The 23,824-nt window shown below is 45.3% G+C and overlaps 1 protein-coding gene across 46 annotated transcripts in view; it reads right to left on the bottom strand.

Moving 5' to 3' along the window:
- The window catches only part of MAP2 (microtubule associated protein 2), a 225,915-nt gene that overhangs the window by 55,476 nt on the left and 146,615 nt on the right, over positions 1-23,824 (bottom strand). For all 46 annotated transcript variants that reach the window (XM_071811218.1, XM_071811220.1, XM_071811216.1 and 43 more), the window contains one exon: positions 16,024-16,309. In XM_071811218.1, coding sequence (XP_071667319.1) covers positions 16,024-16,285 — 262 coding nt within the window. In that variant the 5' untranslated portion in view covers positions 16,286-16,309. The remainder of the gene's footprint in view (positions 1-16,023; positions 16,310-23,824) is intronic.

Here is a 23,824-nt window from a genome sequence, read left to right as displayed (position 1 = left end):
AAAGGACAGACATTTTTGTACTAATGGACACTATAAATAGCAGATCCAATGGGTAAGTCAAATCCTCACAGGGCAGCTATTGAGACTCTTCACAGTTTCCTTATGGTTCAGTTAAAGTTCAAGGAAGCCTAATGATAAAGAACAAAAAGAAAAAAAAAAAAAGAAACTGAGTTAGCCAGCCTGGATGCCAGGCAAATTCTTCACAGCCTAAAAGCTCTCAATTCATTAGAGTTAGTTTGGCTTGTAAAGATTTATTTTCCCTCTCTTTAAGCAGGTAAATGTTGTCTGACTCTGTCCCACAAAAATGACACTAACAAATGACAATTAACACCAAATATGTGTTTCTTAAAGGCAACAAGGACCTTGGCTTCACAAAAGACTCTGGTACAATGAAGAACAGCAACATGGCTTTCCTTTGCATTTTACAGAGAGTAACATGCTGCTTCTTTTTACCAAGATGTCAGCTACTGATGATACAGGACACAGACACAGTCTCCCAGACTGATTTCAAGGAATGTGGTACCCAAAAGAACAGGTTGCCCTCAAATGCGATGTCCAGAACAGAGAGGAGACATTGTGAAAGTTCTTCAGCATGAGCTTCCAAAAGCTCCCTGTCAAGGAGCAGGCTGAGCCAAGAGGCCAGGAGCTAACAGACCCAGGGATGGCCATTCTACCTCTCCCCTAAAGGCTGTCACTTCAGGCTGAGCTCCAACAAGGCTGTCAGGTCAGTCCCCGCTGAGAGGGCAGGCATCTGTCTTGGGTACAACGCTAATTTAAACCAAACCTAAAATTCAAACCAGTAAGCAATCTCTGATCTTGGTTTTGGAAGCTAGCCCAATTCTTCTACAAATCCCACCCCCCCAACATACCAAATCAGGGCATCTGGAGTCTCCCTGCCCCACAGATAAATCAGGGACACTAACCCTTTCAGAGTACTGGGATGTGTAGGAGATGCTGAACCAGATGGAGAACTGCACCCTTTCCTCTTTGCTGAGTTTAGGTGGTCTCATGCCTCCATAAGCTGCTGCCTTCCCCATAAGCACACCCAAGGGCACAACAGCTGCCCAGTCGCCAGCACAGCTTGCTCTGGCACCGACGTTTAAACTGCAGTAGGTGTCATCCAGATGCCCAAGAGAGTTCCCTTTCACTGACAGAGGCTCAAGCAGGGGCTGCTAAGTGGGGTTACACGCCAAAGCATGGCAACAGCGGATCTGCAATGAGACCCTTTAGAAGGCCAAGATGTTGCTTCAAAGCTCTCCTTTCTTACTGCTGCTGCTGCAGTTGTCAATGGACTGCAGATGTCTCCACTGACACCTACAGTACTTTCATTTCCCAGGAAACCTCTCCAGTCCATTAAGTTTTTTAACACACAGGTTTACCAACCCCAGAAACAGATGTACAGATGGTGGCAAGTGTCTTTTAAAAAGGTGTCTGAGATTTCAACAAATATTTCCAGAAAACTGTTAGAAATAATTGACAACTATAAAGGCAAGAGCAAAAATTAGGTCTGTGACACATCTCTGCAGTGATGTGTGGTGTCTGTCCCCTTTGTGCCCTTTTCAATGTTTTTCCGTCAGCCTCAGGTACTTTTTCTCTTCCAACCTACCATGACCTCAGGCTCAATTCATGGAGGAGATGAGTTTGCTCTGAACTCCACTTCCCAGATGAAACTGCCCAGGCATTTGCCCCTGATAGCCCTCATCCAGCAGTACCTTTTAATGTCATGTCTCTCCCTCCTGCCCCTCTGTGCAATGCTGTATTATTATTCTGATTATTATTTTTGACAGGAGGACCTTTGGGCAGGACTCATAGCATCTTCCTGTCTTACAGGTATGTGCCCCGGTGATCCTGCAGGGATCCTGCCCGTTGAGGAATTGGGGTTGGTACAGCTCTCCCTGGCGAACAGCCAGCTCGTCACCTCACATAACAGCATCAGTGATTTCTCAAGCCAGAGCTGCCCCGCTCAGACCACAGTTCATCTCCCCATCTCTTACTCTCCTTCCCCAACTGTAGTTGCTTGTGTTTCATTACTCCCATTCAGCCAGTTCACTCAGCCCAACTATCTATTGCTTCTTCCCAGCTGAGCACCCAGTTCACAGCAACAGGGACAGCTCCTCCTAAAGAGAAAAGCATTTCACGTCCGCACAATTTCACTGGGACACTCTTCCCAGACGGGAGCAGCATCACCCCCCACTCTTTTTACCAACAGCTCTGATACCACTACGGTGGCAGCAGATCTAGTTTGCCATAGCCATGGAAGTTGCCATCTGGTCTCTGTAAAGCAGAGCTTGTTTAAGGTATAAACAAAGTTTTAACGTGCTGGAACCACATGGCACAACAAATGCTCCAGGAGAAAACCAAAGGAAAGGGATGACAGGAAGGAGGGACAGAGAGGAGGAGACTGAAAATTGTGTCAAAACTTCACATGCATTCACAATGTCACCCCTCAGACACCTACCAAGAAAATTACCAGTGAGCTCAGTTAAAGCAAAGGGTAATTAACGCTCCTGGAGCACTGAGGCTAAAACAGGGATAAAGAAAGATGCAAACAGATAGAAAGGATAAAATAGTATGTTTCATTAATTTTGCTACATTTTAGGGAGGGAACAGCGGCAGAGCACAGCAAAAGCATTAGCTACATGTGTCCTTGCAGAATTGGGAAAACAAAGCCATTTCAGTCAAAATGTGCCTGTCAAAATCCTCAGTGGGGTGCAGAACAGTTTCCACAGCAACCAGCACTAATTGTTGGCACAGTGGAATTCAGTCAACAACAAAAGCACAGAACAACCTGCTTAGTGAGGCAAAATACCCCAAATATATTCCTGCAGAAAGGAAAGATACAAAGAGGCTATTTGTTATCTCTACAATTTAAAAAGCAAGCAGGACCTATGGATATTTTTACCCCCGGGGAACTGCAATTCGGAGTGCAGCAGGACTATAAACCAAATAGCTATTCGATTTGTTTAGAGGCATTAGCCAGTCCCCCAAGGACAGGTCCTCAATTCATGCTCAACTCTCCTGGAAGCTGGTGGGCTCTTGTCTGAGTCAAGACTGCTGAAGCACAGGGCTAAAAAGACCTGGGCTTCACCCAGTGACATTTCTGACGGAAAACACAGACACATCTTCGACTTTATCACTGGGATCATGACAACTCTTAACTACTGCCTTTTGCACTCGGATTAAAAGAGAAATGCACAGCAGCAATCAAAGCAGTATGAATAAGTTATATAAAACCCAAATAATGCCAACAGATTAGCGCTTGCAATTGAAGAAAAAAGGAGCAACATAGCTTTACAGAATTCAAATATTTGCTCTCAAATGGCTTTTGTGAGTGTAAATATTTTGGTGTAAGTAGGTCCTTGATCTGGATGTTGGCAATATCAACAGTAATTGGCAGGAGGTATGAAGGCAAATACTGGGAACATCAGCTTTTAAATTAAATGAAACCACAACACAACTGACAAGTATAATTTCCCTAATAAACTCGTTGACTTTTAGCTACTGTAGCATCAATGAGGATAGTGACAGATTCATCACCAGGACTGACCAGCTAACCAACTGAATGGGTCAGAAAAGGCTTGTGTTTCGGGAAGGAAAAGCTTTGATTATTTAATGCATTGAATCTCAAAGGTATGAGCATTCAGACCGCCTTTGGGGAAAGATGTATTGCAGCAACTATGTCAGAAGAGCACATATAGGGAAGCTACAGCTGGATACCTGACACAGCAGCTTCACACCCTGGTGAGCCCCACAGCAAATGGCTTAAGCCTCTGTGTCTTGGGGTACTTCAGGTGTTCAAAAGCCCCTCTTACCTTCTCCTTAAACTCAAGCTTCTCAATCTGAATCACCATTATCCAGCCCCTTAACATACCTGCTTTGCAACAGAATATATCTGGTGCAAAGCTGGTGGTATGGCTGCAGCTGAGCTGTGTGGGACTGGTGGTGCCCTGGTATAAATGGGAGGCTGGAGGGCAGCTTGTCCGTGCACCCCCAGCTGCTCTAAGCATCCAGGAAAGCAGCTTCACAGGGCTTGAGCTGCCTGCCTTTGGACCACTTCCACACCTTCTGCTTGCACTTCACCTCCACTGCCCTGACTGCCTTTTCCTGATCACCTACTTCAGCAAGGGAGCTGGACAGACTGCCCAAATGTCCAAGGCAAGCAAGTGGCAAAATCCAGACCGAACTTGTGCTAGGAGCCAGGAACAATTCAGAAAGCTCCAGCAAGCTGCTCCTCCAGCTCTGAGCATGCCCTGGTGCACAGGGCCTCTGCTGCACTGTCTAGCAGCTGTAAAACAAAACACCAAAGGATGAGTACCCCCTCCCCACACACTCCCCGAAGTAGGAAATCTGTTAAACAGGAGTCATACAGATGTCAGCACAATAAAGCAATGCTTTTAAAATGAGCCCTCATTACTGCAAATACTTGCTCCCTGTGCATCCCCTGAGTCCTATCTTCTTAAGTCTATTGCCTGGAACAAAATATTTACTACTGTCAGCATTTTCCAGCAAGTCAGAGGTGAGAAAAGCTAATCGGTTCTGTTTTGTCTGATGCATTGGCAATACAATTTACAACTAACATGCAATATTGAAGCCGACAGCACCAGACCCTCAGCCAGGGCAATGCACTGAGGTCCCACTGCCTTTCCCAGGACTTGCTATCGGCTAAAAATATCACTTGCACCCATGAAGCAGCTATATCCATCTTTCTTTAAAACATGGACTCCTCAATACTCAGGCAGAAGAAACCACTTCAGCTTCAAAACAAAGAACCAGATACTTAATCCTTTGACTGTGAGTAAATAGACATAATAGGTAACGTATTTTTAAATCAGTATTTGTGTGGAACTTCAGTACATGTTAAGATTTTAAATAAACAGACTTTCAAGAACTAATTATTTCTCTTTTAATATAAATAGGAGAACAGTCCACAGAAGTCAATTGAGCTTCAGTGACCTACAGCAGGAGGTGACATGTCGCTTAAGGTTCATTTTTATGTCCCTTTTGAGGCGATTTTCAACACCTTTTATGGAGTTTCCTGTGATGTTTTTACAAAAGAATTCAAAGTATGTTACAAGAACTCCGCTGAATTTAAGTTTAAAATTAACATTAACCCATGCATGTGTTGTGTTGGATTTCTAGTCACGCTTGGTCAGGACTGAAGATCAAGCTGTCAATACAACAGTTTTGGTTCATCCCATCAGGGGATATGGTGACACAGAAAACACAGCAATACCAATTCCCAGCTTAGCCCTGCCCTACCAAGACAGGTGTGTTTCTCCTGCCAACCACGGGAAACGGCATTGCACACTTACAAATGAACATGTGCTCCCACTTACAGGCAGAGCAGAAGAGGTCCCATGCCACATACAAATTAACCAAGTCCCACAGAGGTGATGACGCGGGTAGATTTGCAGAGCAGTTCTCAGCCCTGCTCAGCAGTTCTGCCACCTCTCCGTGCTTCTGGCACTGCCCCAATGGAAGGGAACCACCTCTCTGCCAAGTCACCCTCTGTGATTGGGAATCATCCCAGATCGCTCACACAACCTGCTCCTGTCCCCTGCCTGCCCACCCCTGGAGACTACTGGTCCGCACCTCTAAATGTACAAAGGGATTAGGAAAGAGAAATGTGCACCTAATCTTGCAGAAGGCGCTACACTGGATTGTTGGGATAAAGCTGGGAGTACATAGAGAAAACAAGAATGAAAAAACATAAAACTAAAAATAAAAAAAAAAATCCACAGAGGCAAAGTAAGTGATAAAAGAAAGGAAAAGAAGGAAGAGCTGACAGAGCAATTGTTTCCAAGGATAATATATTATTAAATAGAGAGAAAGGATGACAGTGAGAGGAAAGAGAAAGCAGCTTGGACAGAACAACTAAGGATTAGTTCCCTTCACAGCTCACCAACCACCTGTGCAGGCTGCGTTACCCTGGATTTGGCACATACCCTGGCTTTGGGATAAAAAGCGATAGTCACAGCTGACGCCTTTTCCTTCTCTCATATATGGTGCAAGGCTATGTATGAAAACAGTTCAGGTACGTCAGCAAGACAGCCACATCTATGCAGCACTGGCAGCTGATGCTTCTGCTCTGCTTTATTAACGTATCTGTCTCATGAGATGCATAGTCTGTATGGATGGAGGACCAGACTGTAAATTAGTTTTATCATAACTGCCATAGGCTATATGGGTTGCTGGGAGCTGTACTGAAGTGATCATATATCACTATGAATAAGTCTCAAGGAAAGAAACAGGAACAAAAAAGTGAAATATCTGAGGTTTATTCTTTTCTCCCAATGTATATAGTGCGTCTAAGTGAAACTGATTTTCATGAGGCATTCAATCTACTCAGTCCTGAGTGAAAATGGCTCTCTGGAAAACAGTTAATAGGCTTTCCTGCCTTGGACATAATGATATCTCACAGTTATTTTCCATATACTGCATGAAAATAAAGTATTCAAGTTTTGGCCAGATATTTTGCACACACAGGAGAAGGGCTCACATGTGCGTACACAGCTGGAGTGCCCTTAGTTTCCTGCATGTTTTGCATGTCGTGAGGAATGCCACAGTAACAACAAAGCCCCAAAAAACAATGAAGATTGAATTTCTAAATCTGCATTTCTCAGAATGGGTTTTCCAAGCACCACTGACTCTACTCTACAGTCGGTCTGCAAAACAGCACAGGAAAACGTAAAGGTGTTGCTCGGCATCTCCCAAGGAACAAATGACAGAGTCAAAACCAGCACGTAGTCCTCTCACTAAGTCTTGCCTTCGAATTCCCAGATCAACCTTTTCACAGTTGGTAGGGACAGCCACTGGATTATCAGTGCTCATCTGCCAGCTAATGCCAGCCGCTTTATGCTGCTTTCCATCCCTTCAGCTGGCAAAGGCAAGCAAACCTGTATTAATGATCATTATAGGGGTTTAATTTAAAGTAAGCAGTTAATCTACCAGTAGCAACTCCACAAAACAGAAAAACCCAAACCAAAACACAAGTACCCAGTAGATTTTGCTGTCCTTACTCAGGATATGAATATATAGCATGAGAAGAGATGTTTTCTTTCTCTATGTTGTAACCTCACAGACTAAAACAGCAGGGAAGACGAAGACAAAGACAGGGGCTGTCCCTAGCTTCCTGCTAATCTTTCCTTTGAGTTCTTTCCTTGAGTTAAAACACAGATTGCCTTTTCCTTTCAATTTTAATACAGAGTAGCTCATCAGGGTTAGTCAAACCAATAAATTTGCATATATCTTTCTCTCTCACACATGTATATTGCACCATAAATACACCCCAAAGCCATGCCTCTGTGAGGACAGAAGAGTGAGTTCCTCATTTTGAAGTTCCCCAGTTTCTCACCCCATCTACCCTGTTTGCCTTAACCTTGAGAAGCAAACACTAGAGGAAAAGGGGAAAAAAATAAATCTTCCTTTCTTTTGTCAGACAGTCTGGCTGCAGCTCAGAGCTGGTACAGGAAGGCTGTGCACCCTTGAATGCTAAATAAGCTTCCAGGCTACGTACTTTCTCTCTGCAGAGCTTAAAAAGAGATCTCACTCCACGGAGGGACGTGTTGGCATGGCAACATGGAAAAAAGAAATCAGCAACGCCTGGCAATCCTTGCAGGAGCAGCAGAATGTCTGTGTGACTCTGGTTTGTGTAAGTGATCTGATGGTACCTACCTCCTCCCCACCAAAGGTTAAACACCTGCAGCCAGCTGCCCGTGGAAGGACTGATACCCAGCCCGTGTGCCAGGAGGACGTGTCACCATCAGACATACCTGGGGATGGCGGGGAGCTGTGCCTTCTGCTGGCTAACCACCAAACCACACACCTGAGCTTCTGTCATTAGAAAAAGGGAAGAACAGATTTGTGAAGTGTGGGGGTGAGTGGGATAATGACCACAGCTCTGGGCTCTGCTGCTCCACAGCATGAGACCCTGAGGGCTGATAATTGCCTGTGCACAAGGCAGGGGGCCAGGAAATGAGGTGGGCAATGCCCAGTAGCACATCCTGGGCTGTCACCTAAGAACCTGCTGCTTCCCTTCCCTTTCAAGGTGACTTTGGAAAAGAAGTTGCCATTTCAGTTCTGCTCAAAACAAGAGCAGCTGTGTGTCCACAAAACAAGGCTCTGTTGTTTGGTAATGAACCTTCCTCCAAATATTCCTGGATAAAAGCTGGAATGGAAAATTATATGCTGGCAGTCCCCAGAGATACCACCTTGCAGCTACAAACACAAAGACCTCTGCCCACTGCCAAATATTGCCCAGTGCTCCTGCATATCCTTCATGCTGCCATCCTGGGGATGGAGAGCATGATGGCTTCCCTTCAGATGTGACAGGGAAGAGCTGTTGAAGCACTCTGCATCTCTGCATGGGGCAGAGCTGAGCCAAGTCCAGAGGACAGGAGCCCACAGAGGCACCACATACCCTGCACAGGGCTGTGCTGCAGCCCTCCTGAGTGACGTGGGACAAGTCTCTTCACACCTGTCTGCCTTCTCTCCTGGCTTTTACAAGCCTTGTCAACATAATTCCTAAATGCACAAGCTGTCTCCTACCGTACGCTGACAAGGACCCCAGCACAACAGCCGACAATTTAGAACATGGCTCTGGACACAACTGCCCCACTAGTCACTCAGCTAACACCAGTGCTGGGGGGTTGAGATCCAGCCCACAGAAACAGCAAAGACTGCATTTACAGCTCCCATCAGAGCAGGCAACCAAATGGGTGGCGGGGAGGAATGGCAGAGACTAAGAGACAAAGGGCAAATTTTTGTCCATAAAAAAGAGGACACAAAAGCAAAAATTCATTTCCCGGGATGTGTTCTGTATTTGATGGCATATTCATCCTTCCAAAGCAATAGCTATCCTGGCTGCAGCAATCCCCCAAGAACGGCTGCAGATGTTTTCAAAAGGAAACTTTGATAAACCATGCTAATGGTGTACAGTTTGAATTACCAGTGTGGTTGGAACAACATGTTATGAAAGATATTTCCTCCATATCCCAGCCTCATTGCTTTGTGTTGCACCTCTGAGGTTGTTATCGATTACATTTTCTGGGAATGCTGACGGCACCAAGTGAGCGCTGGTTGCCAGGCCAACACACTCACTGGCGTTTCGCTCTTACTCCTTAAGGAAGCATAGCTGCTTATGCAATTCCGTCTTACGATGCTCATATCCTAACAAGAAAACACCAACGCGAATCAAAACATCAGCAGGGAGCCCAAAGGAAATGGTCTGTTGATGCCTTCTCTTGGCCAGATTCAACGCTGACGTGGCACAATGCAGAAGTTGACTCCCAATATTGTCACTGCACCTGGTTTGAGATACAGTTGTCAAAAGTGAACCTGAACCACACACTGGCACTACCAGAGGAGCTTTAGAGATAAAAGAGCCTAATGGCTGAGCTTCTCCAGGTGTCTGACTCCCAGCCGTGGGAGGCAATGTCACCTGCACACTGGGTTATCCCACCCCACTCCCTTTCAGGCAAGAATTTTTGCATGCTTGCACTGCCCAAAACTGGGCCAGACCCTCAAGCTCCCACCAATACATTTAAATCATGTATTGACTGATCTCTCAAGTCCCAAGAGGACACAGGAGAGCAGAGTCAGTCTCTCAGAGAAGTTATGGTTGGACAAAATGGGATGTCTTACTGGATTTAGTAACTGAGAGTGCCAGCCACAAACCTGCAGAGACCAGTTTCTGCAGCAGTTATTGAATATTTGGAGTCAGGGAGAAGATAGCTGGATGTAGAGGACACATGGGAAAAGACAGCATTTCTGTGGCTTCATTCCCAGTCTCCTGCAGAAGAACAACTGCGAAGGATCTGTACAGCAAGCTTAACAGAGAATGGTAAAAAGAACATTTTCTACAAGCGCCCCAAAGAGGCTCTGCTGCCTCCACCCATGCCATCTTCTGCAACATAATCTGAACATGTCTAAATTTTCCAATAATGTATCCCAGAAAATGACACTTGTATTACTCTTAACACAGAGAAGAAAAGTTTCAGAAGTCTGGTATGTTTGCCTGTATCTAAATTAGCCAAGATGATGGCGCGCAGTAATTACTGTCACATTTCCTGGGCAAAGGGAAGGAGATCAAAATGGCTAATTAACAGCTGCTTTCCCATGGGAGCCATCAATGGCATGGTAAGATGCATTCCTCCAGCTTTGTAAAATAAACTACTGAAATGAGACAAACACAGCAATCACATTCATCTTTGAATGTCATTGATTCTACATCCTTCTGTGAACTTTGTGCTGCCCAAGACACATGGGTTGCTGAAAAGGCACATCTGACAACAAGGCTGGGAGGCTCCTTTGGGGAACTGGCGTTCAGGGGGTTTGTGGGAGGCTCTTGCAACTCCAGGAGAGCATGGGCAGCAGCAGGACAGCCAGTATAAACAGCCAAACAAAAAGAAAAGCTCTGACAAAGCAGTCCTGTTGGAAGGATAGACTAAAAAGGCCTCCGTACAAAGAAGGCCTGTTTGTATGTTTACTGGCAGTGCCATCTGACTATAATTAGTTGTATGGCAAGAAAGAGAGAAAGAGAAAGTCCCACAAAGGGAAAGAAGATTAAATGAGAAGTCACCAGAGGGGGAAAACCCATTAAGGCACCACGGGACCAAGCGATGAGTCAGTGCAGTTTCAGCCTGGAGAGGCTGTTGTGTTTGCTGACCCCGTGCACAGAGCTGCCATCCTGCCCCTGCGCAACCCACCATCACAGCACCTACCTGTCTTGGCCCTCACTGGCTGAGTGCCCTGAACCACCAGAACTAAGCATCATGGTGGTTTTCTAACAGCGCAGTGGTGGGGAGGGCTGTGAACAAGATTCTCTCTACCGGGAGACTGGCTACTACAAGACAAGGCTATGGATGACGATAGGATACAGATAATTTCTTTGACACACTGCCAGGTGGCTGAAACACACAGAGTCCCTGTCTTCAGCATGTTTTTTTTGCATAGCCAGCCTAAAGGGACTCCCCACTTCTACTCAAGTATTTACTGGATATGCCAGGGTAGACTTTTAGATTGACATTCCCTGCAGCTTGTTTAAATATGCTTATTCAAAGAGTAGCTGGTCAAAGGAATGGATTTATTGGAGTTGTCCATTTAGTCTGTCTGAACAAAGCCTAAAACAAATGGCTGAACTGGGATAAATTATAATACATTCAGGGTTGTAATGTGATTTGCCCCTTCCCACTTCTCTCCCGAGTTGTTCCCTGCAGACTGTGCTATTCCCGCTGTCTGAATCCCCTCCTCTCTGGAGTAATATCCACCACCATGCAAAAGCTGTGTCAACTCAGGATGAATGGAATAAATCGAACCTCTTTCTACTGTCCTTACTTTATCTGCAATTTTTCCTTCTTTCCCTGCCACTTCCTGCTCCCACATGGCTCCCTCACAGTTTTTGTATCACCAGGTCTCTGCCCCTCACCTCTCATAACTCTCCCACTGCTTGGTCTGCTCCCCCACCACATCTCAGCTCCTCACTCATCCATCAGCTCAATGCTGACACTTCTTCATTCCCCTTCACAGGTCTAGAGGTCCCCCCTCTTTCTGTTTCACTGATAGACTAACACATTCCAGTCTCTCAGTTCCCCCAGTCATCAAAAATCCTGGCCTCTCACACTTATCTGCCATGGGCTCCTTCTCACCCACCTTTCCTATGACTCAAGGGCCCTGAAACACAAGGCAGCAGCACTCAACCTGCAGTCAGTCCTCTGTGCTGTGTCAGGAACTCTGCTACAATTTTCTGCCAGTCTCTTCACATTCCACATGGTTTGGGTACGCTGCCAATTAATGGGGCTCTGTTTGTCACTCTGGCAGGACAAGTTACTGTCCTTAACATTGACTGACACCAGGACAGAGCCACTGTCCTGAGGCTCTGTGAACAGGATTTCAGGAAATGCTTTCCCTTCATCTGTCAAAAAATTAATTCATCAAATAACTGTGTGGGTAATCCAACCCCCTTCCAATTATAAACCTGAACTTGGCATATAATGAAGCAAGCACTCAGTCAAGCTGAGTCACTGCACATAAACACATATTGTAAAAGATGCTTCACAATGCATCTAACTTCTTGTACCCCTCATTATATAGATTTGATAGGTTAGTATTCACAGTACTGAAAAGAAAAATAAATGCATTTTAAGTGTCAAAAACCAAACCTTTGCAGCTTGATGTTGTTCGCAAATAAAATACGATGGATTGTGTTGAATTGTTGCTTCCCAGAGAATGCTGCGGTGCACCTGTACTGCTACTCAGTGCTTCCTCCCAGTCAGCTGACCATGACTTTTCAGCAAGCAAAAGCTGCCACTCTCACTGCACACTCCTGTGCTCTACCATGGAGTCCAATCCAAAGCTTTCCACGTCAGCCCACTTCAGAGTGAGTTTCTGAAGATTACTCTGTCACACCTCCTTTGCAGCACACATCTCACGTGACATGAAAATGTTTGACTTGATGAGAGCTACAGATCTCACCCTCCCCTCTCAGTACTTCCAAAATCCTCACCAAAGATGCTCTGTGTGCGTGTGTTGAGGTGAGAAAGGACACGGACAGGCATGGATCAAGGACAACACGTTGAAACTCAATGGACATCAGGCTGTGGGATGCTGCAGACCACCCCAAAGGGACGGTGTCTTCAGGACCTCTTTGGGAGCAGCGTGGGACCCACAGCTGGCAGAGGCATGGAGCTGAGGATGGAGCAGGACTGAGCTGGTCTGCCAGGGGCAGCTGAAGTACATATATAAATATGTGTATGTACAGACAAACGCCTATAAAAAGGAATAGCTGCTTTACCACCCTTAATTATATCACATCTGTAACAGCTTCCTATGGGCTATGCCAAAACACCCAGCCTGTTCTCTCACACGTATTTGCCTGTGACTTCAGTGGATGCCGGATCAGGCCCTGAGGCTGCCCTGCCCACTGCGCTGTGCACTCTCCCACGTTCCCATCGGTCCGTTTGAAAGGAGGGCATTGATGTGTCTCCATAATGCGGCCATTACCAGTGCAATACCGAGACAGATCAATCAACGGCAACACAACAGTCAGATTCAGAGGATTCCAAAATTGAGGTCAGGCTCGATAACTCTTAGACATACGCCAAGAGAGGGAGAGACACATATATACTGGAAGGCAAATTTTAACAGTGCAAACCTAAAAAGGTCACTTGCAGTTATGGACTGGATACATTTCGGCAAGAACTGTTATTTCCTCCCCCATTACCACCCCTCACCTCTGCATCAGTCAGTGTTAGCAGAAGGTGCCTTTGTCCCCGTGGCCTGACTCTAACCTTCCCCTTAACACACAACCCTCAGATTTTACAGCATGAGCCCTGCAAATGGGTGCCCTGCTACTTTGCTGTGCCCTGAAGGGACTGCTGCAGAATGCCTCTCCCTAGGGGAGGCCCATTTTGTGACTAAATCCCAGCTCCAGGGTTAGTCAGTTGCCAGAGATCTTCCTTAGGTGAAATGCCTCAAAACCCAACTGAGCTGCCATCAGCAGGGATGGGGCAATGGGCACCTGCCTGGGAAATGCCCTGTTTCTACTAGTGCTCCGCTGTGGATGAGCTGGTTGGTGCAATCGCTGGGAATTTAGGGACTGCAACACAAGGTCTGAGAAGTCAGAGCTTTTCCTATGTTATGGTGCTGGACTTGCACCAGGGAAAATAAAAAACCTGTAAATCCACTCAAATTCACAGTTTGGCTTAATTATCTCAGTTGACCTTGGCTTCCTGTGCATTTCTCCTTAGCTGTTTGGAGTCAGTAAGCTAATACAAATGATTAAATGGTTCACATTATTGGTAATTATGTATATCAGAGTGGCATTTTCAAACCCTGCCTGATACAACACCCCACTGCAGTTAAGATTTACAAGCAGACAAACACAGGAAAGATGACAGAATTTGGTGGCAAATGACAATCCTGATTTCAAGATCAGACTCTGAATCAAATACCAAAAATTCGCCTCTAAACTTCCTGCTTCACAATATATTAAGCATATCCAGCTAGTAAATACTAGTGTAAAATGGCAACACACGCCTCAGTTCCTTTCTGTCATCAGAGTAACTTGCCAACAGGTTTCTCCTCCAAAAAGAGAAAAATTATTAAAAGTATATCTTAAGTATCCTAAGACAGTTTACATTGCATTAATTAAATGCAGGATTAGTCAGTGTGTGAGTGTGCAGTGCATAAGTTTCCAGAGAGCTACGAATTCATGCATGAAGGTAAAAAGCTTTGGGACTTTTCTGGTGTTCAGTGACAAAGAAAGATGTCACAAGATAAGCTATATTAGGACTCCCAAACAAAACCTGTATGTATGAACAAATCCCTACACCAGAGATCTTGCAATCTAAGTAGACAATGAGAGAAAAAAAGCAAGGGGGGAAGAAATGAGGCCACAAAGTGGTGATCGAAGCAACTTTCACCGGGATCAAAAGCAGTTTTGTTGCCTTGGCAAGTGTCTGTCTCCAGTCCTGCTGCCCCCTCTAGACCATACTCCTCAATTTATTTGTTCTGCTGTTTAATCCCTTGCCTCAAAAAGCAACATGAAAATTCACTACTACAACATGCACTGATGGGCAGCAGTGGGCTCCCGCTTCCTCTCACCCATTAGCTGTAAAATCCTCAATTAAATGTTCAGGACTCTCCCAGACACTGATGATCACTCAGGATCCGAGTTTGAGAAAGCCTGAGAAAACAATTTCTCTCCTCCCTTTCCAAGGAGAGGAAATTCCTCTTTATCCTGTAAAGTTAGTCCCACTTCTCCACATTTATGAGTGGGACTTGTTCATGATTGTATGACAAGTTTATGGCAAAGAAGAGACATGTGCTCAGTGTTCCCTCAGCCCGTGCCAGCCCCTGAGAATCGCAGCATCTTACCTCTATGATTCCTGCACATCTGCTCCTGCTTATTTGCTGACTAAGCATAGCACAAAGTTGGGTTACAGCAAAGAGATGAGACCTCTTTATCATCTCCCCAGACAATCATCTGAACACTTACACAGGATTTCTTCTACCTTTGGCTTTCAAGTTTTGGCTGTCCACATGAAAAGTCTCTTAAAATCAAAACCCATTTACTTTTCTTTCCAGCACAATTGCTTATGAAATGACTACAGGGTACAAGAGCCTTAAAATTCTCCAGCTACTCAGAAATTATGGATAGCATCTTCAAATGCTGTCAGCAGCCAACAAACATTGCTAGAAAGATCTCCTTAGCATGCATGGATGGATGCATCAAGGGCAGTTGTGTCTGTACAAGAGAAATTCTTCTCGCACTGTGCATTTGGGATTTAAAGCGGGAACTCTGCACAGAGAGAATTAGCATTTGCTTCTAAACCAGGAAACTTCCTTTGCATATTTCATTTTGACACAGTCACACTTTTTTTTTTCCAAATAACAAGCTGAATCCTAAAATCCTAACATAGTTTACAAACAGTCAAAGCCCCAATGAGTATACAGTGAAATATGCCTGGGCAAGGGTGAACTAATGCTGACGCTGAATTGTGGTACTCCCTGTCAGATTGAGCAACACATTATTCTGCAAATAGCTGGTGATTTCAAGAAGGTAGTGTTACATGTGAGCAATAACAGGAGAACCCATCCTTCACACACACACAAACACATGCAAGAGCAACATGAGTTATCTGTGCACAACAGCTGAGCAGTTTCCTACTCTCTCCCAGCCCAGAGGAGCTGAGTGGTTACTCTACACCAGCCTGTTCTCTCGTCCCCAGAGACACGACCCTGTCCCATCTACCAGGACTCACTAAGGCACCATCATGCCTTTCCTGAAGCTTTCTCAGAGTGCTGCCCAGGATCCTGGGTAAGGATGCAAGCTGTGCAGACCTCAATGAAGACACGAGCCCTTCCTGTGAAGAGCTAGTGCCCTTCCAAGGCACACACTTCCTCATGTTGGCTCCCCCGTGCCCCAGGGCACACTTGGCACCAGCTAACTTTTCCCCTTGGAGAAACATCATTCCACAGTCTGCAGAGTCCCCTCTTTCACAGTGGGGCATCGAGGCGTGTTACCTGCAGTCTCCCTGTCCCCTGCCGACAGCTCTCCGTTGATCCCGTTCTCTTTGGTGCAAGCGTACGTCCCCGGCTGCTCATGGCCACCCAGCCCCGGTTCCTCATCCTCTCGGTAGGGAAATCCATTGGCACTTCTGACCAGTCCAGCACCTGCGCCGCCCTGTTCCTTAATTTCAGGGGAATGTGGGTGCGAAGAAGCCTCTGTTAGCTGACCTGAAGTCCAGTGCGGTGCCTTGGCTTCCTCCTTCCTATCCTCTGCCATGTTTCCTGGCCTTCACCGCTTGGCCTGTAACGACATTAGCAGGAGAGATCAACTCCGAGGCGGAGATTGTGCCCCTGGCTGGCAGGCAGTGATCAGCTGCAGCACAGGCATCTTACCAGCAGCGCTGCCAGGGAAACTCACATCTGGCAGAGGAGAGAGGGTTTAAACGCAGAAGCGTCTCTGCTTGTCCTTCCCGGGTGTGAGCGAACTGCTTTAAAACCTAACCAAACCACAAGCGGTAAGAATTACGGGTCAGGTCCTCCCTGACTCCCACGTGCCTTGCAATTATTAGCACCAGTTTCTTGAGGGCTGCTCTTCCGTTAACCTGATTTTAACTCATTAATTACAGTTAAATGTTGACCCACTTCATGAGAAGTGAATCGGTCACCATACTGCAATGGCACCTTCCGGGGTGACACAGGGAAGAACACTGCAACTGCTAAAGGAAGTGAAGCTGCTATTGCAATTTGCACTGCAGCTGTAAATAGCGGGTGCTCTTTGCGCACAGAACTGCAGCTTGATCTGTCCTCTGCAACATGTGCAATCTGCTGCCACCCATGACAGAAACCACATTTGAGAACATTCACCAAGTTCCTAAACATATGTGCTATTTGACCCTGTTTATATCCCCTCTTACTTGCTGTTTTGTGAACATTCACACTCATTCCCTTTTAGTCCAAAACAGCCTGTGGGGAACAGTTGTTTCCCACACAGGTATTTGCATTCTCTTATGACTATTAATATTTATTCATAAACAAAACTAATAATTACTTGCTACTTCACACGTATTTCACTCCTGCTAATTAGCTCTCATTTGTCCAAGCCAGGAAAAGAAGCCACTGCACAAGCCATAGGCTTTGGCTATTCCTCACAGAAAAAGGTAGCAGTACCTCCTCAGTATGGAAACCTAGGAAGACAACACATGGCAATCTGTGTTTTGATGCTAAAATAACCTCGGGGCTAGGGGAGGGGAGAGCAAGGTTTGACTTCAGCCAGCTACTTCAAAGTGAAAGTCAGCAGGCCTTTTCCAAAAGAACATGCCACACTGAACCACCTCACACACACCCTGAAAACAAAACAGTTGAACACAGTCAGCCAGCCAGGTATCACAGAGGCTGAGCACTCTAGAAAAGAAGGCACAAAAGTGGATGGTGCATATATTCTTCAGACATTTAACATGACCCAAAAAAACAAACCAGAAAAAAAAAAAAAAAAACAGTTTCCACAGAGTCAGGTCAGTTTGCAGAAAAACTGTGAACATGAGAAAAAGCTATTGTTATTTGTCAGATAAGCATTCACAATCGATAACCCCATTCTGATCTGATATTATCATTTAATAATAAAGGTTTTTAGAGCTACTTTAAAATTAAAAAATCATGGTGAATCATGAAAATTAGATTTCATTCACCATAAATATGTGACTCAAACTGTAGTTCCACCCCAAAAACTAATTGCATAAAGACTGTAGGAGGAGGTGAAACTTGAAGCCCAGCATTTCCTCTGAGCTGTAATGAAAACGGTGGGCTGAGTGGTATTCACAAAGCTCGGTGTCAGTAAGACATGCCTCAATACACCACAGAAATAGTAAACACCCTCCACAGCTCTTTGCCTTCCCCTCCTCCGTTACCCTGATGGGACACTCATCAGTGAGGCATCTGCATATCCAGCAAAAGCCTTAACGCAACCATCTCAAATCACACCAGAAGAGCTGACGGGGTAATTATAGAGGAGAGAGCCCAAACCGGACAAAGACCATCAGACCATCTCCAACATACCAAAGAGATAACCCTCTGCCTTTATTGTCTGTTAACAGCATCACACTAGAGAACGTTTTCTGATCCCTGTCTTTCCGCAACATGAGGCCACAGGACAAACTTCTCCGTCTCTACAGGAGGGAGTAGCACACATCCAAAGCCATCACCATTCAGGGTCTTAGAACAGAGCCTGTTCTGGGAAAAAAAGGAGGCATTCCCATCTATATCCCCTGAGGAAGCTCAGGAAAAAAAGAAAAAATAAAACCCCAAACCGTTACTCAAGGCTTTCCCCATCAATCCAGTGCTCTTTGAACCTGACAGTGAACCCCAGGAGCAGCAGGAACCTGCCCATCAGCTTCAGCAGCTCAGTCCCTGGGTCACCCAGGAGAGGAGCCCAGAGCCTCAGCGGGGAGTGAGAGGGTAACACAAGACCCGAGCGTGGGGAACGCAGTTCTGAAGATCCCTGGGATGAACGTAATGACTATTATGCCTCCGCTGCAGTTTGGAGGCTGTTCTGGATCCCTGAAGTGCCCTTCCCCATTCCAGGCAGACATTCCCTGCTTCACTTGAAGCTCTTGAGGAAGGATATTCACATCCTTACAATGGACTGTGTCACAGAAGTCCTCTGTGAAAGTAACAGAAGTGCTTTTATCTTTAAAAATAAATACAGTGGACAGGCTTCAATGAGAGCTGTGTGTATCTGGAGGCAGAATTTGGCTCAGTATTTATAATAGATGGTTACAGAGTGAAACATGGATGAATTCATTCTTTACTTTCTGTTATTCATCAAGTGCTCTCAGAGTTTATAATGGTAGTAGAAACACAGCGAGTGAGTCACACAATGCATCTTTGTACTCAGCAATTTAGCAATGCCTATCTGCTGTACAGCGTGATTCATCTTCAGCTCAGGTTCAAAACCAGAACACAGAGGTGTGCTTTTTACCATCAGGTTAGTTGTTTTTCTGTCATGACATTAGCATACTGTGGAATTAAATAAATCAGGTAACTAAAATGTTGACACAGAAATACCAAGAGTGGACAAATATTATGGCAGAATTTAAACAGATTTAGGTATATAAAAAGAAGAAACCTGGAATAGTTCGGACAATCTAGAGAAACACAGTACTTCAGGGAAGCAAAAAGTTCCTCTTTCCACTACGATTTTCTTATTCTTTGCATAAACTGCAAGAAAAACTTTCAAAAAATATCAGAAAAGAGGCACAGCCAGTCCTCTAAAATGTTATGTTAGTTAGTTAAAAGTTAATTTGAATATTTACAAGCCTTTTTTCCCTGCCCATTACAGCAGAACTTCGATATCAGAGAATATGCAGCAGCAATCTTCCTAGGATGTTCTCACTGTTTTTCTCATCCATCGGCTGCAGATAGTGGCAGTGAGGGGGAGACGGGGCAGGTGCTGGACCGCAGCAGCCCCAGCTGAGCAGTAAGCTGCAGCAGGGGTGGCAGAGCTTGCTGGCACCAGTGCCCCAGCACAGCATCTTGCTCCAAAGCCATCCTGGTGACACCACACCAATACGCCACAGAGCCTCAGCATAGGCTGCTCCAGCTACATGGCATGGGACGGCTGAAACACTCCTCCTTTGTTACATTCCCCATCCTGAAGCCTGATCAAAGCCAACTGTAAAAACCGAGGCACGGGAGAAGGGGTGGGAAACGCCCCGTCCTTCTAGAAGGATCAAGCAGGTGACATCAGGTGACACCACAGATGACATCAGTGATACTGACCCACATCTCCTGTGGGTCATGCAAAGCCCTCCCCAAAAGGCTTTCCTTGTCCAGACTGACATGCAGGATGCTACTGAGACCCCGGACATCCCTTTTCTGGAGAGATCACACTCCACCAGAAGCTGCCAACAGCAGCAAAGAGACATTTCACAGACTTTAAATTAATGTCCTTGTAACTCAGATGGTGCATTAGGGATGGCATTATGGATCTGAACTGGACATCCTGCCTTCTAAACTAATAACTCATAGCAGAAATGATGTAAAAACAAATTCCCCCATCCTTTTCAGCCATTTGGAAACTATACAGAGACAGAAAAGAACAAACCTTGTGGAAAACGTGTGGTTCGACTTTGCGGTTACCTCCTCCTTTCACAGGCACTGTACATGTTATTTAATCCATATGCTCTTTCAAGTGACACTGGGTCCTGCTGCCATGGCTGGGTTGAACCAAGCCTCACTGCTTTGAACTCGACATACAACAAATCACCCACAGTAATACAGCATGAGAGCATGATGTGCAAAACCCAAGATAATGCTCATTTAAACATCCTGTCATGCCAGCTGCCCTTCTATATATTTCTTAAGTACATCTCGCAGAATCACCTTAGCATTATATTAACATTGTCTTTGCATGTGAGCAGACGAATTTTCTGTGAATTTCACTTTTTAAGAGAACAGAATTAGACCAATACTGAAGGATTTTGCAAATACCCCGCCTTCTTGCCTCAAACCGTGTTTTTACCTGCTCCTGTGTCTTTGAGCCCATTCACAGTGAAATGAAGCTGTTTGATTTCAGAAAAGCTAATTCATTGACTAAGAGAAACAGCCACCTGCGTACACAGAGGAAGAGCTACAGTTCCAGTTCAGAGGAGAGAATAACACTGGAAGTTCCTGAAAGGAGACACACCAGACCCCTCCAAAAAGAAAAACAAACCTGGCCGGGGACATGGCCAGCTCCTGATGGAGAGGGGAGCAAAGTGCCCCCTGTATGGCTCCAGGGCCAAATCCTGAATCCCAGAGAGCTGTTCAGCTCAGATGTACCATTGCACTGACTCAGCTGCCCTGCTCCCACTCAGGAGAAGGTGGGGATCCCTGCATGGAGGCAGGCTGGGGTGCAGAGGCATGGCCAGCATGACCTCAGGCACACAGGGCTTCCAGAACCCCTGAATGAGACTGCCTAAGACAGAAATTTTTATGAAATATAAGAAACTCAGATAATTTCTTTCAGAGAAAATAAATTTTTGAGGTTAAGTGTTCATAAACTTTTGAAGAGGGCACCAAGAAGTAGAGAAGAATGAAATTGTCTCCAAAATAACACAAAAAATTAAAAAATAAAATTCTTCCTCAACATTAAAAAAGTAAAACAATACAAATAGGGCACAATCTAACTCATACCGGTAAATAACACAACCGAGAAAACCTTTAATTCATGTCCACGTACCAACTGGGCAATTGTGATTATGTGTCTGAATATGAAATATCAGGCACTGTAGATGAAAAGATCCTAAGGGAATTTGACAGTAAATTTAACTCACCAACAACTATGTCTAGAAGAGCCAAGGAGAGCAAGTAGCTATCAGGAGACCAGCATAAAAGCAAGAAGAGACAGAAGGCAGGAAACCTGGACTGACAAATGCTAATAATCCTCCTGCCACCATCACAAAGCTCAGCCTGTAGTATGTAGCACCAAAATCCTATCAGTGCTATTGTCTTCATGGACTCTCCACATATTTACAGAACAAGAGAGATAATTTTGGATGCCAAGAACACATGGAGAACTTTGCACCTGCATTTCATTGCTGCATTTCAGTTAACATGCGTCTTCTCTCAACTTAATTCTTTGTGGATGTGAGCTGTGTGAATTCACACTGATCAAAAACAACCACAGCCAACAGCGTGGATGGGGAGAAAGTCTCATGGCACCCGACAGCGACCACATTAGCTGTCCTCTTACTGAAAATGCTTGGTCATGGTCCAGAAGCCACTAAACGATTAACAAAAGTTACCACTTGTTGCTAAATGTCTAAGTGCTGTAATTTTAGTAATATGGTATATATTAGACAGAATGATCCATTTGCTCAATTGGAGCCACTCTACCCCTCAAACCTAATAAAGGAAGAACAGGTTTCTCTCATAATTATAATAAATAGGATTTATTTCTTTCTCATTCACTGCTTGAGTTATTAGCTGACAGTTAGATCTCTCTAGACAACAGGAGCAAGACCATTCTTCTAAATACTACCTTGCATCTGTTAAAAATGCAGCAGTGTTCATTTCACACTTGTATTACTGTTAGGGGATTTTTAAAGGCTTTTCCCTTTCCACACTGCAAACAGTTAATCAATAGTCACATACTCTTTGTAGAAAATCCTTTTGATTGTACCTTGGATTACAAAGCAGACAAAAAATAATGGATGGTGCCTGGAACAGATGCTGAACAAAGGAGGCTCACTGTGGAAAGACCAAGAAAATCTACCACAATTCGCATCCTTGTCAGAGCTGAGAATGAGGGATGGCTGCAGGCTCCGAAGCAGCCGATCAGACCTGCAGCAGTGGCACAGCAGAGAACGAGCAGAGCGCCAGAGGAGCTGCTGCTCGTTCTCTGTGCTCCTTCGCTCCTTCCTGCACGGTGACCTCCCCTGTTTTGGTGCAGAGATTTAAACCCCTCCCAGAGTCTCCCATAGTTGGGCAGCAGCGGGGGCAGGCAGGTGGGAAAGGGGGCATTTCTCTGGGCTGCTGGAAAGCAGAGTGCAACTGAGCTGACCTGCTGGTGGATGCTCCCCTGCAAGATACATGGTTGCCCAGCGCACAGGACCCTTGCTCCCATGCACAGGGACTACATCAACTTGCTAAACTCCAGAAATCTAAAACTGGGTGCACTTCTCTCTTGCAATGGTGAAATCATGGTACTAGCAGCTTCTACCTGCGAAAAACAAAAGAAACAAAACACCAAAAACACCCACCAAACATTAACATGGAGCTCACTTCTAGCTAAAAAGCCAGAAGAATCCCTGCACACCCCTTCCTGCTCCAACACCATCCTTTTCGACAAACTGTTTCTATTCATGATGCTGCATTTTTACACCATTTACCATTCATCAAACACCCTCACACACACCCATCTATCACTAATCATAATTGCTTCCTGCAGAAAGGCGTTTTAGCTGGTGAAGGAGATGGTAACCATAACAACAGCACCATGACAACTGTAAGTGATATCTGAAACAAGAAATAAAGCAAAAACTTATTATCAGTAAATTCAGTCTGTTATAAAAATGGCAAAAGCACTAAAGAAGTACGTCCAGCCAGTAAAGGTGCCAACACGAAGAAACACAAGTCTCTCTGGATTAAATTGCAGATTTGAAGATGAGACACCATGACAGCCTTGACTTCTGATCAGTAAACAGAGAAGGCAGTCCCCGCTAAATCCTACCTGTGATCTCTCTTGCCTCAGGGACCCAGAGGGGCTGAAGGACAGAAGGAATGCTGCCGGGAAGTCGGGATGTTTCCTGGCAGCCAGAAGACGCCCAAATTTCTCAGTGGAGTCTTTTGTTTCCAGGAGACTCATTGAAGCGAGCCCTACACAAGGATGGTATTGCTCCCAGGGGAACATCTCAGAGTCAGACACATTGCATTGATTTTTCCACCAAGCACCATTTCAAATGATCATCGTGAGCCCTCTCTGTGCACTTCAGAGAAAGCATTGCAGTTGGCAGGCTTGTTTGAAACACGAGGCTCCACGGCCGTTAGCCAGCAACCATCTAAATGGCCCATGCCAATGGCCTGACTTTCAATCCTGGTAAAGAAAAAGATTCACCAACACTTACGGCAACATTGGCTTTTTCACCCTCAGTGTAGGAGGCACAAAAACCCCACCATAAAAGCTCCAGCACTAGCTCCAAGGGCTGTGTGCAGATAAACTTATTTGGGTTGTTATCAGACAGAGAAATGTCCAAAGAAGCAGCTGCACTACATGGCCCTCTCGGGGCTTTTCAGGGGGAATTCAGCTCACCAGTTTGCTACACAGGATGGACACACTGAA

Source organism: Patagioenas fasciata, chromosome 7, assembly GCF_037038585.1.
Source record: "Patagioenas fasciata isolate bPatFas1 chromosome 7, bPatFas1.hap1, whole genome shotgun sequence".
NCBI lineage: Eukaryota > Metazoa > Chordata > Aves > Columbiformes > Columbidae > Patagioenas > Patagioenas fasciata.
This window is presented reverse-complemented; position numbering and strand designations above follow the sequence as displayed.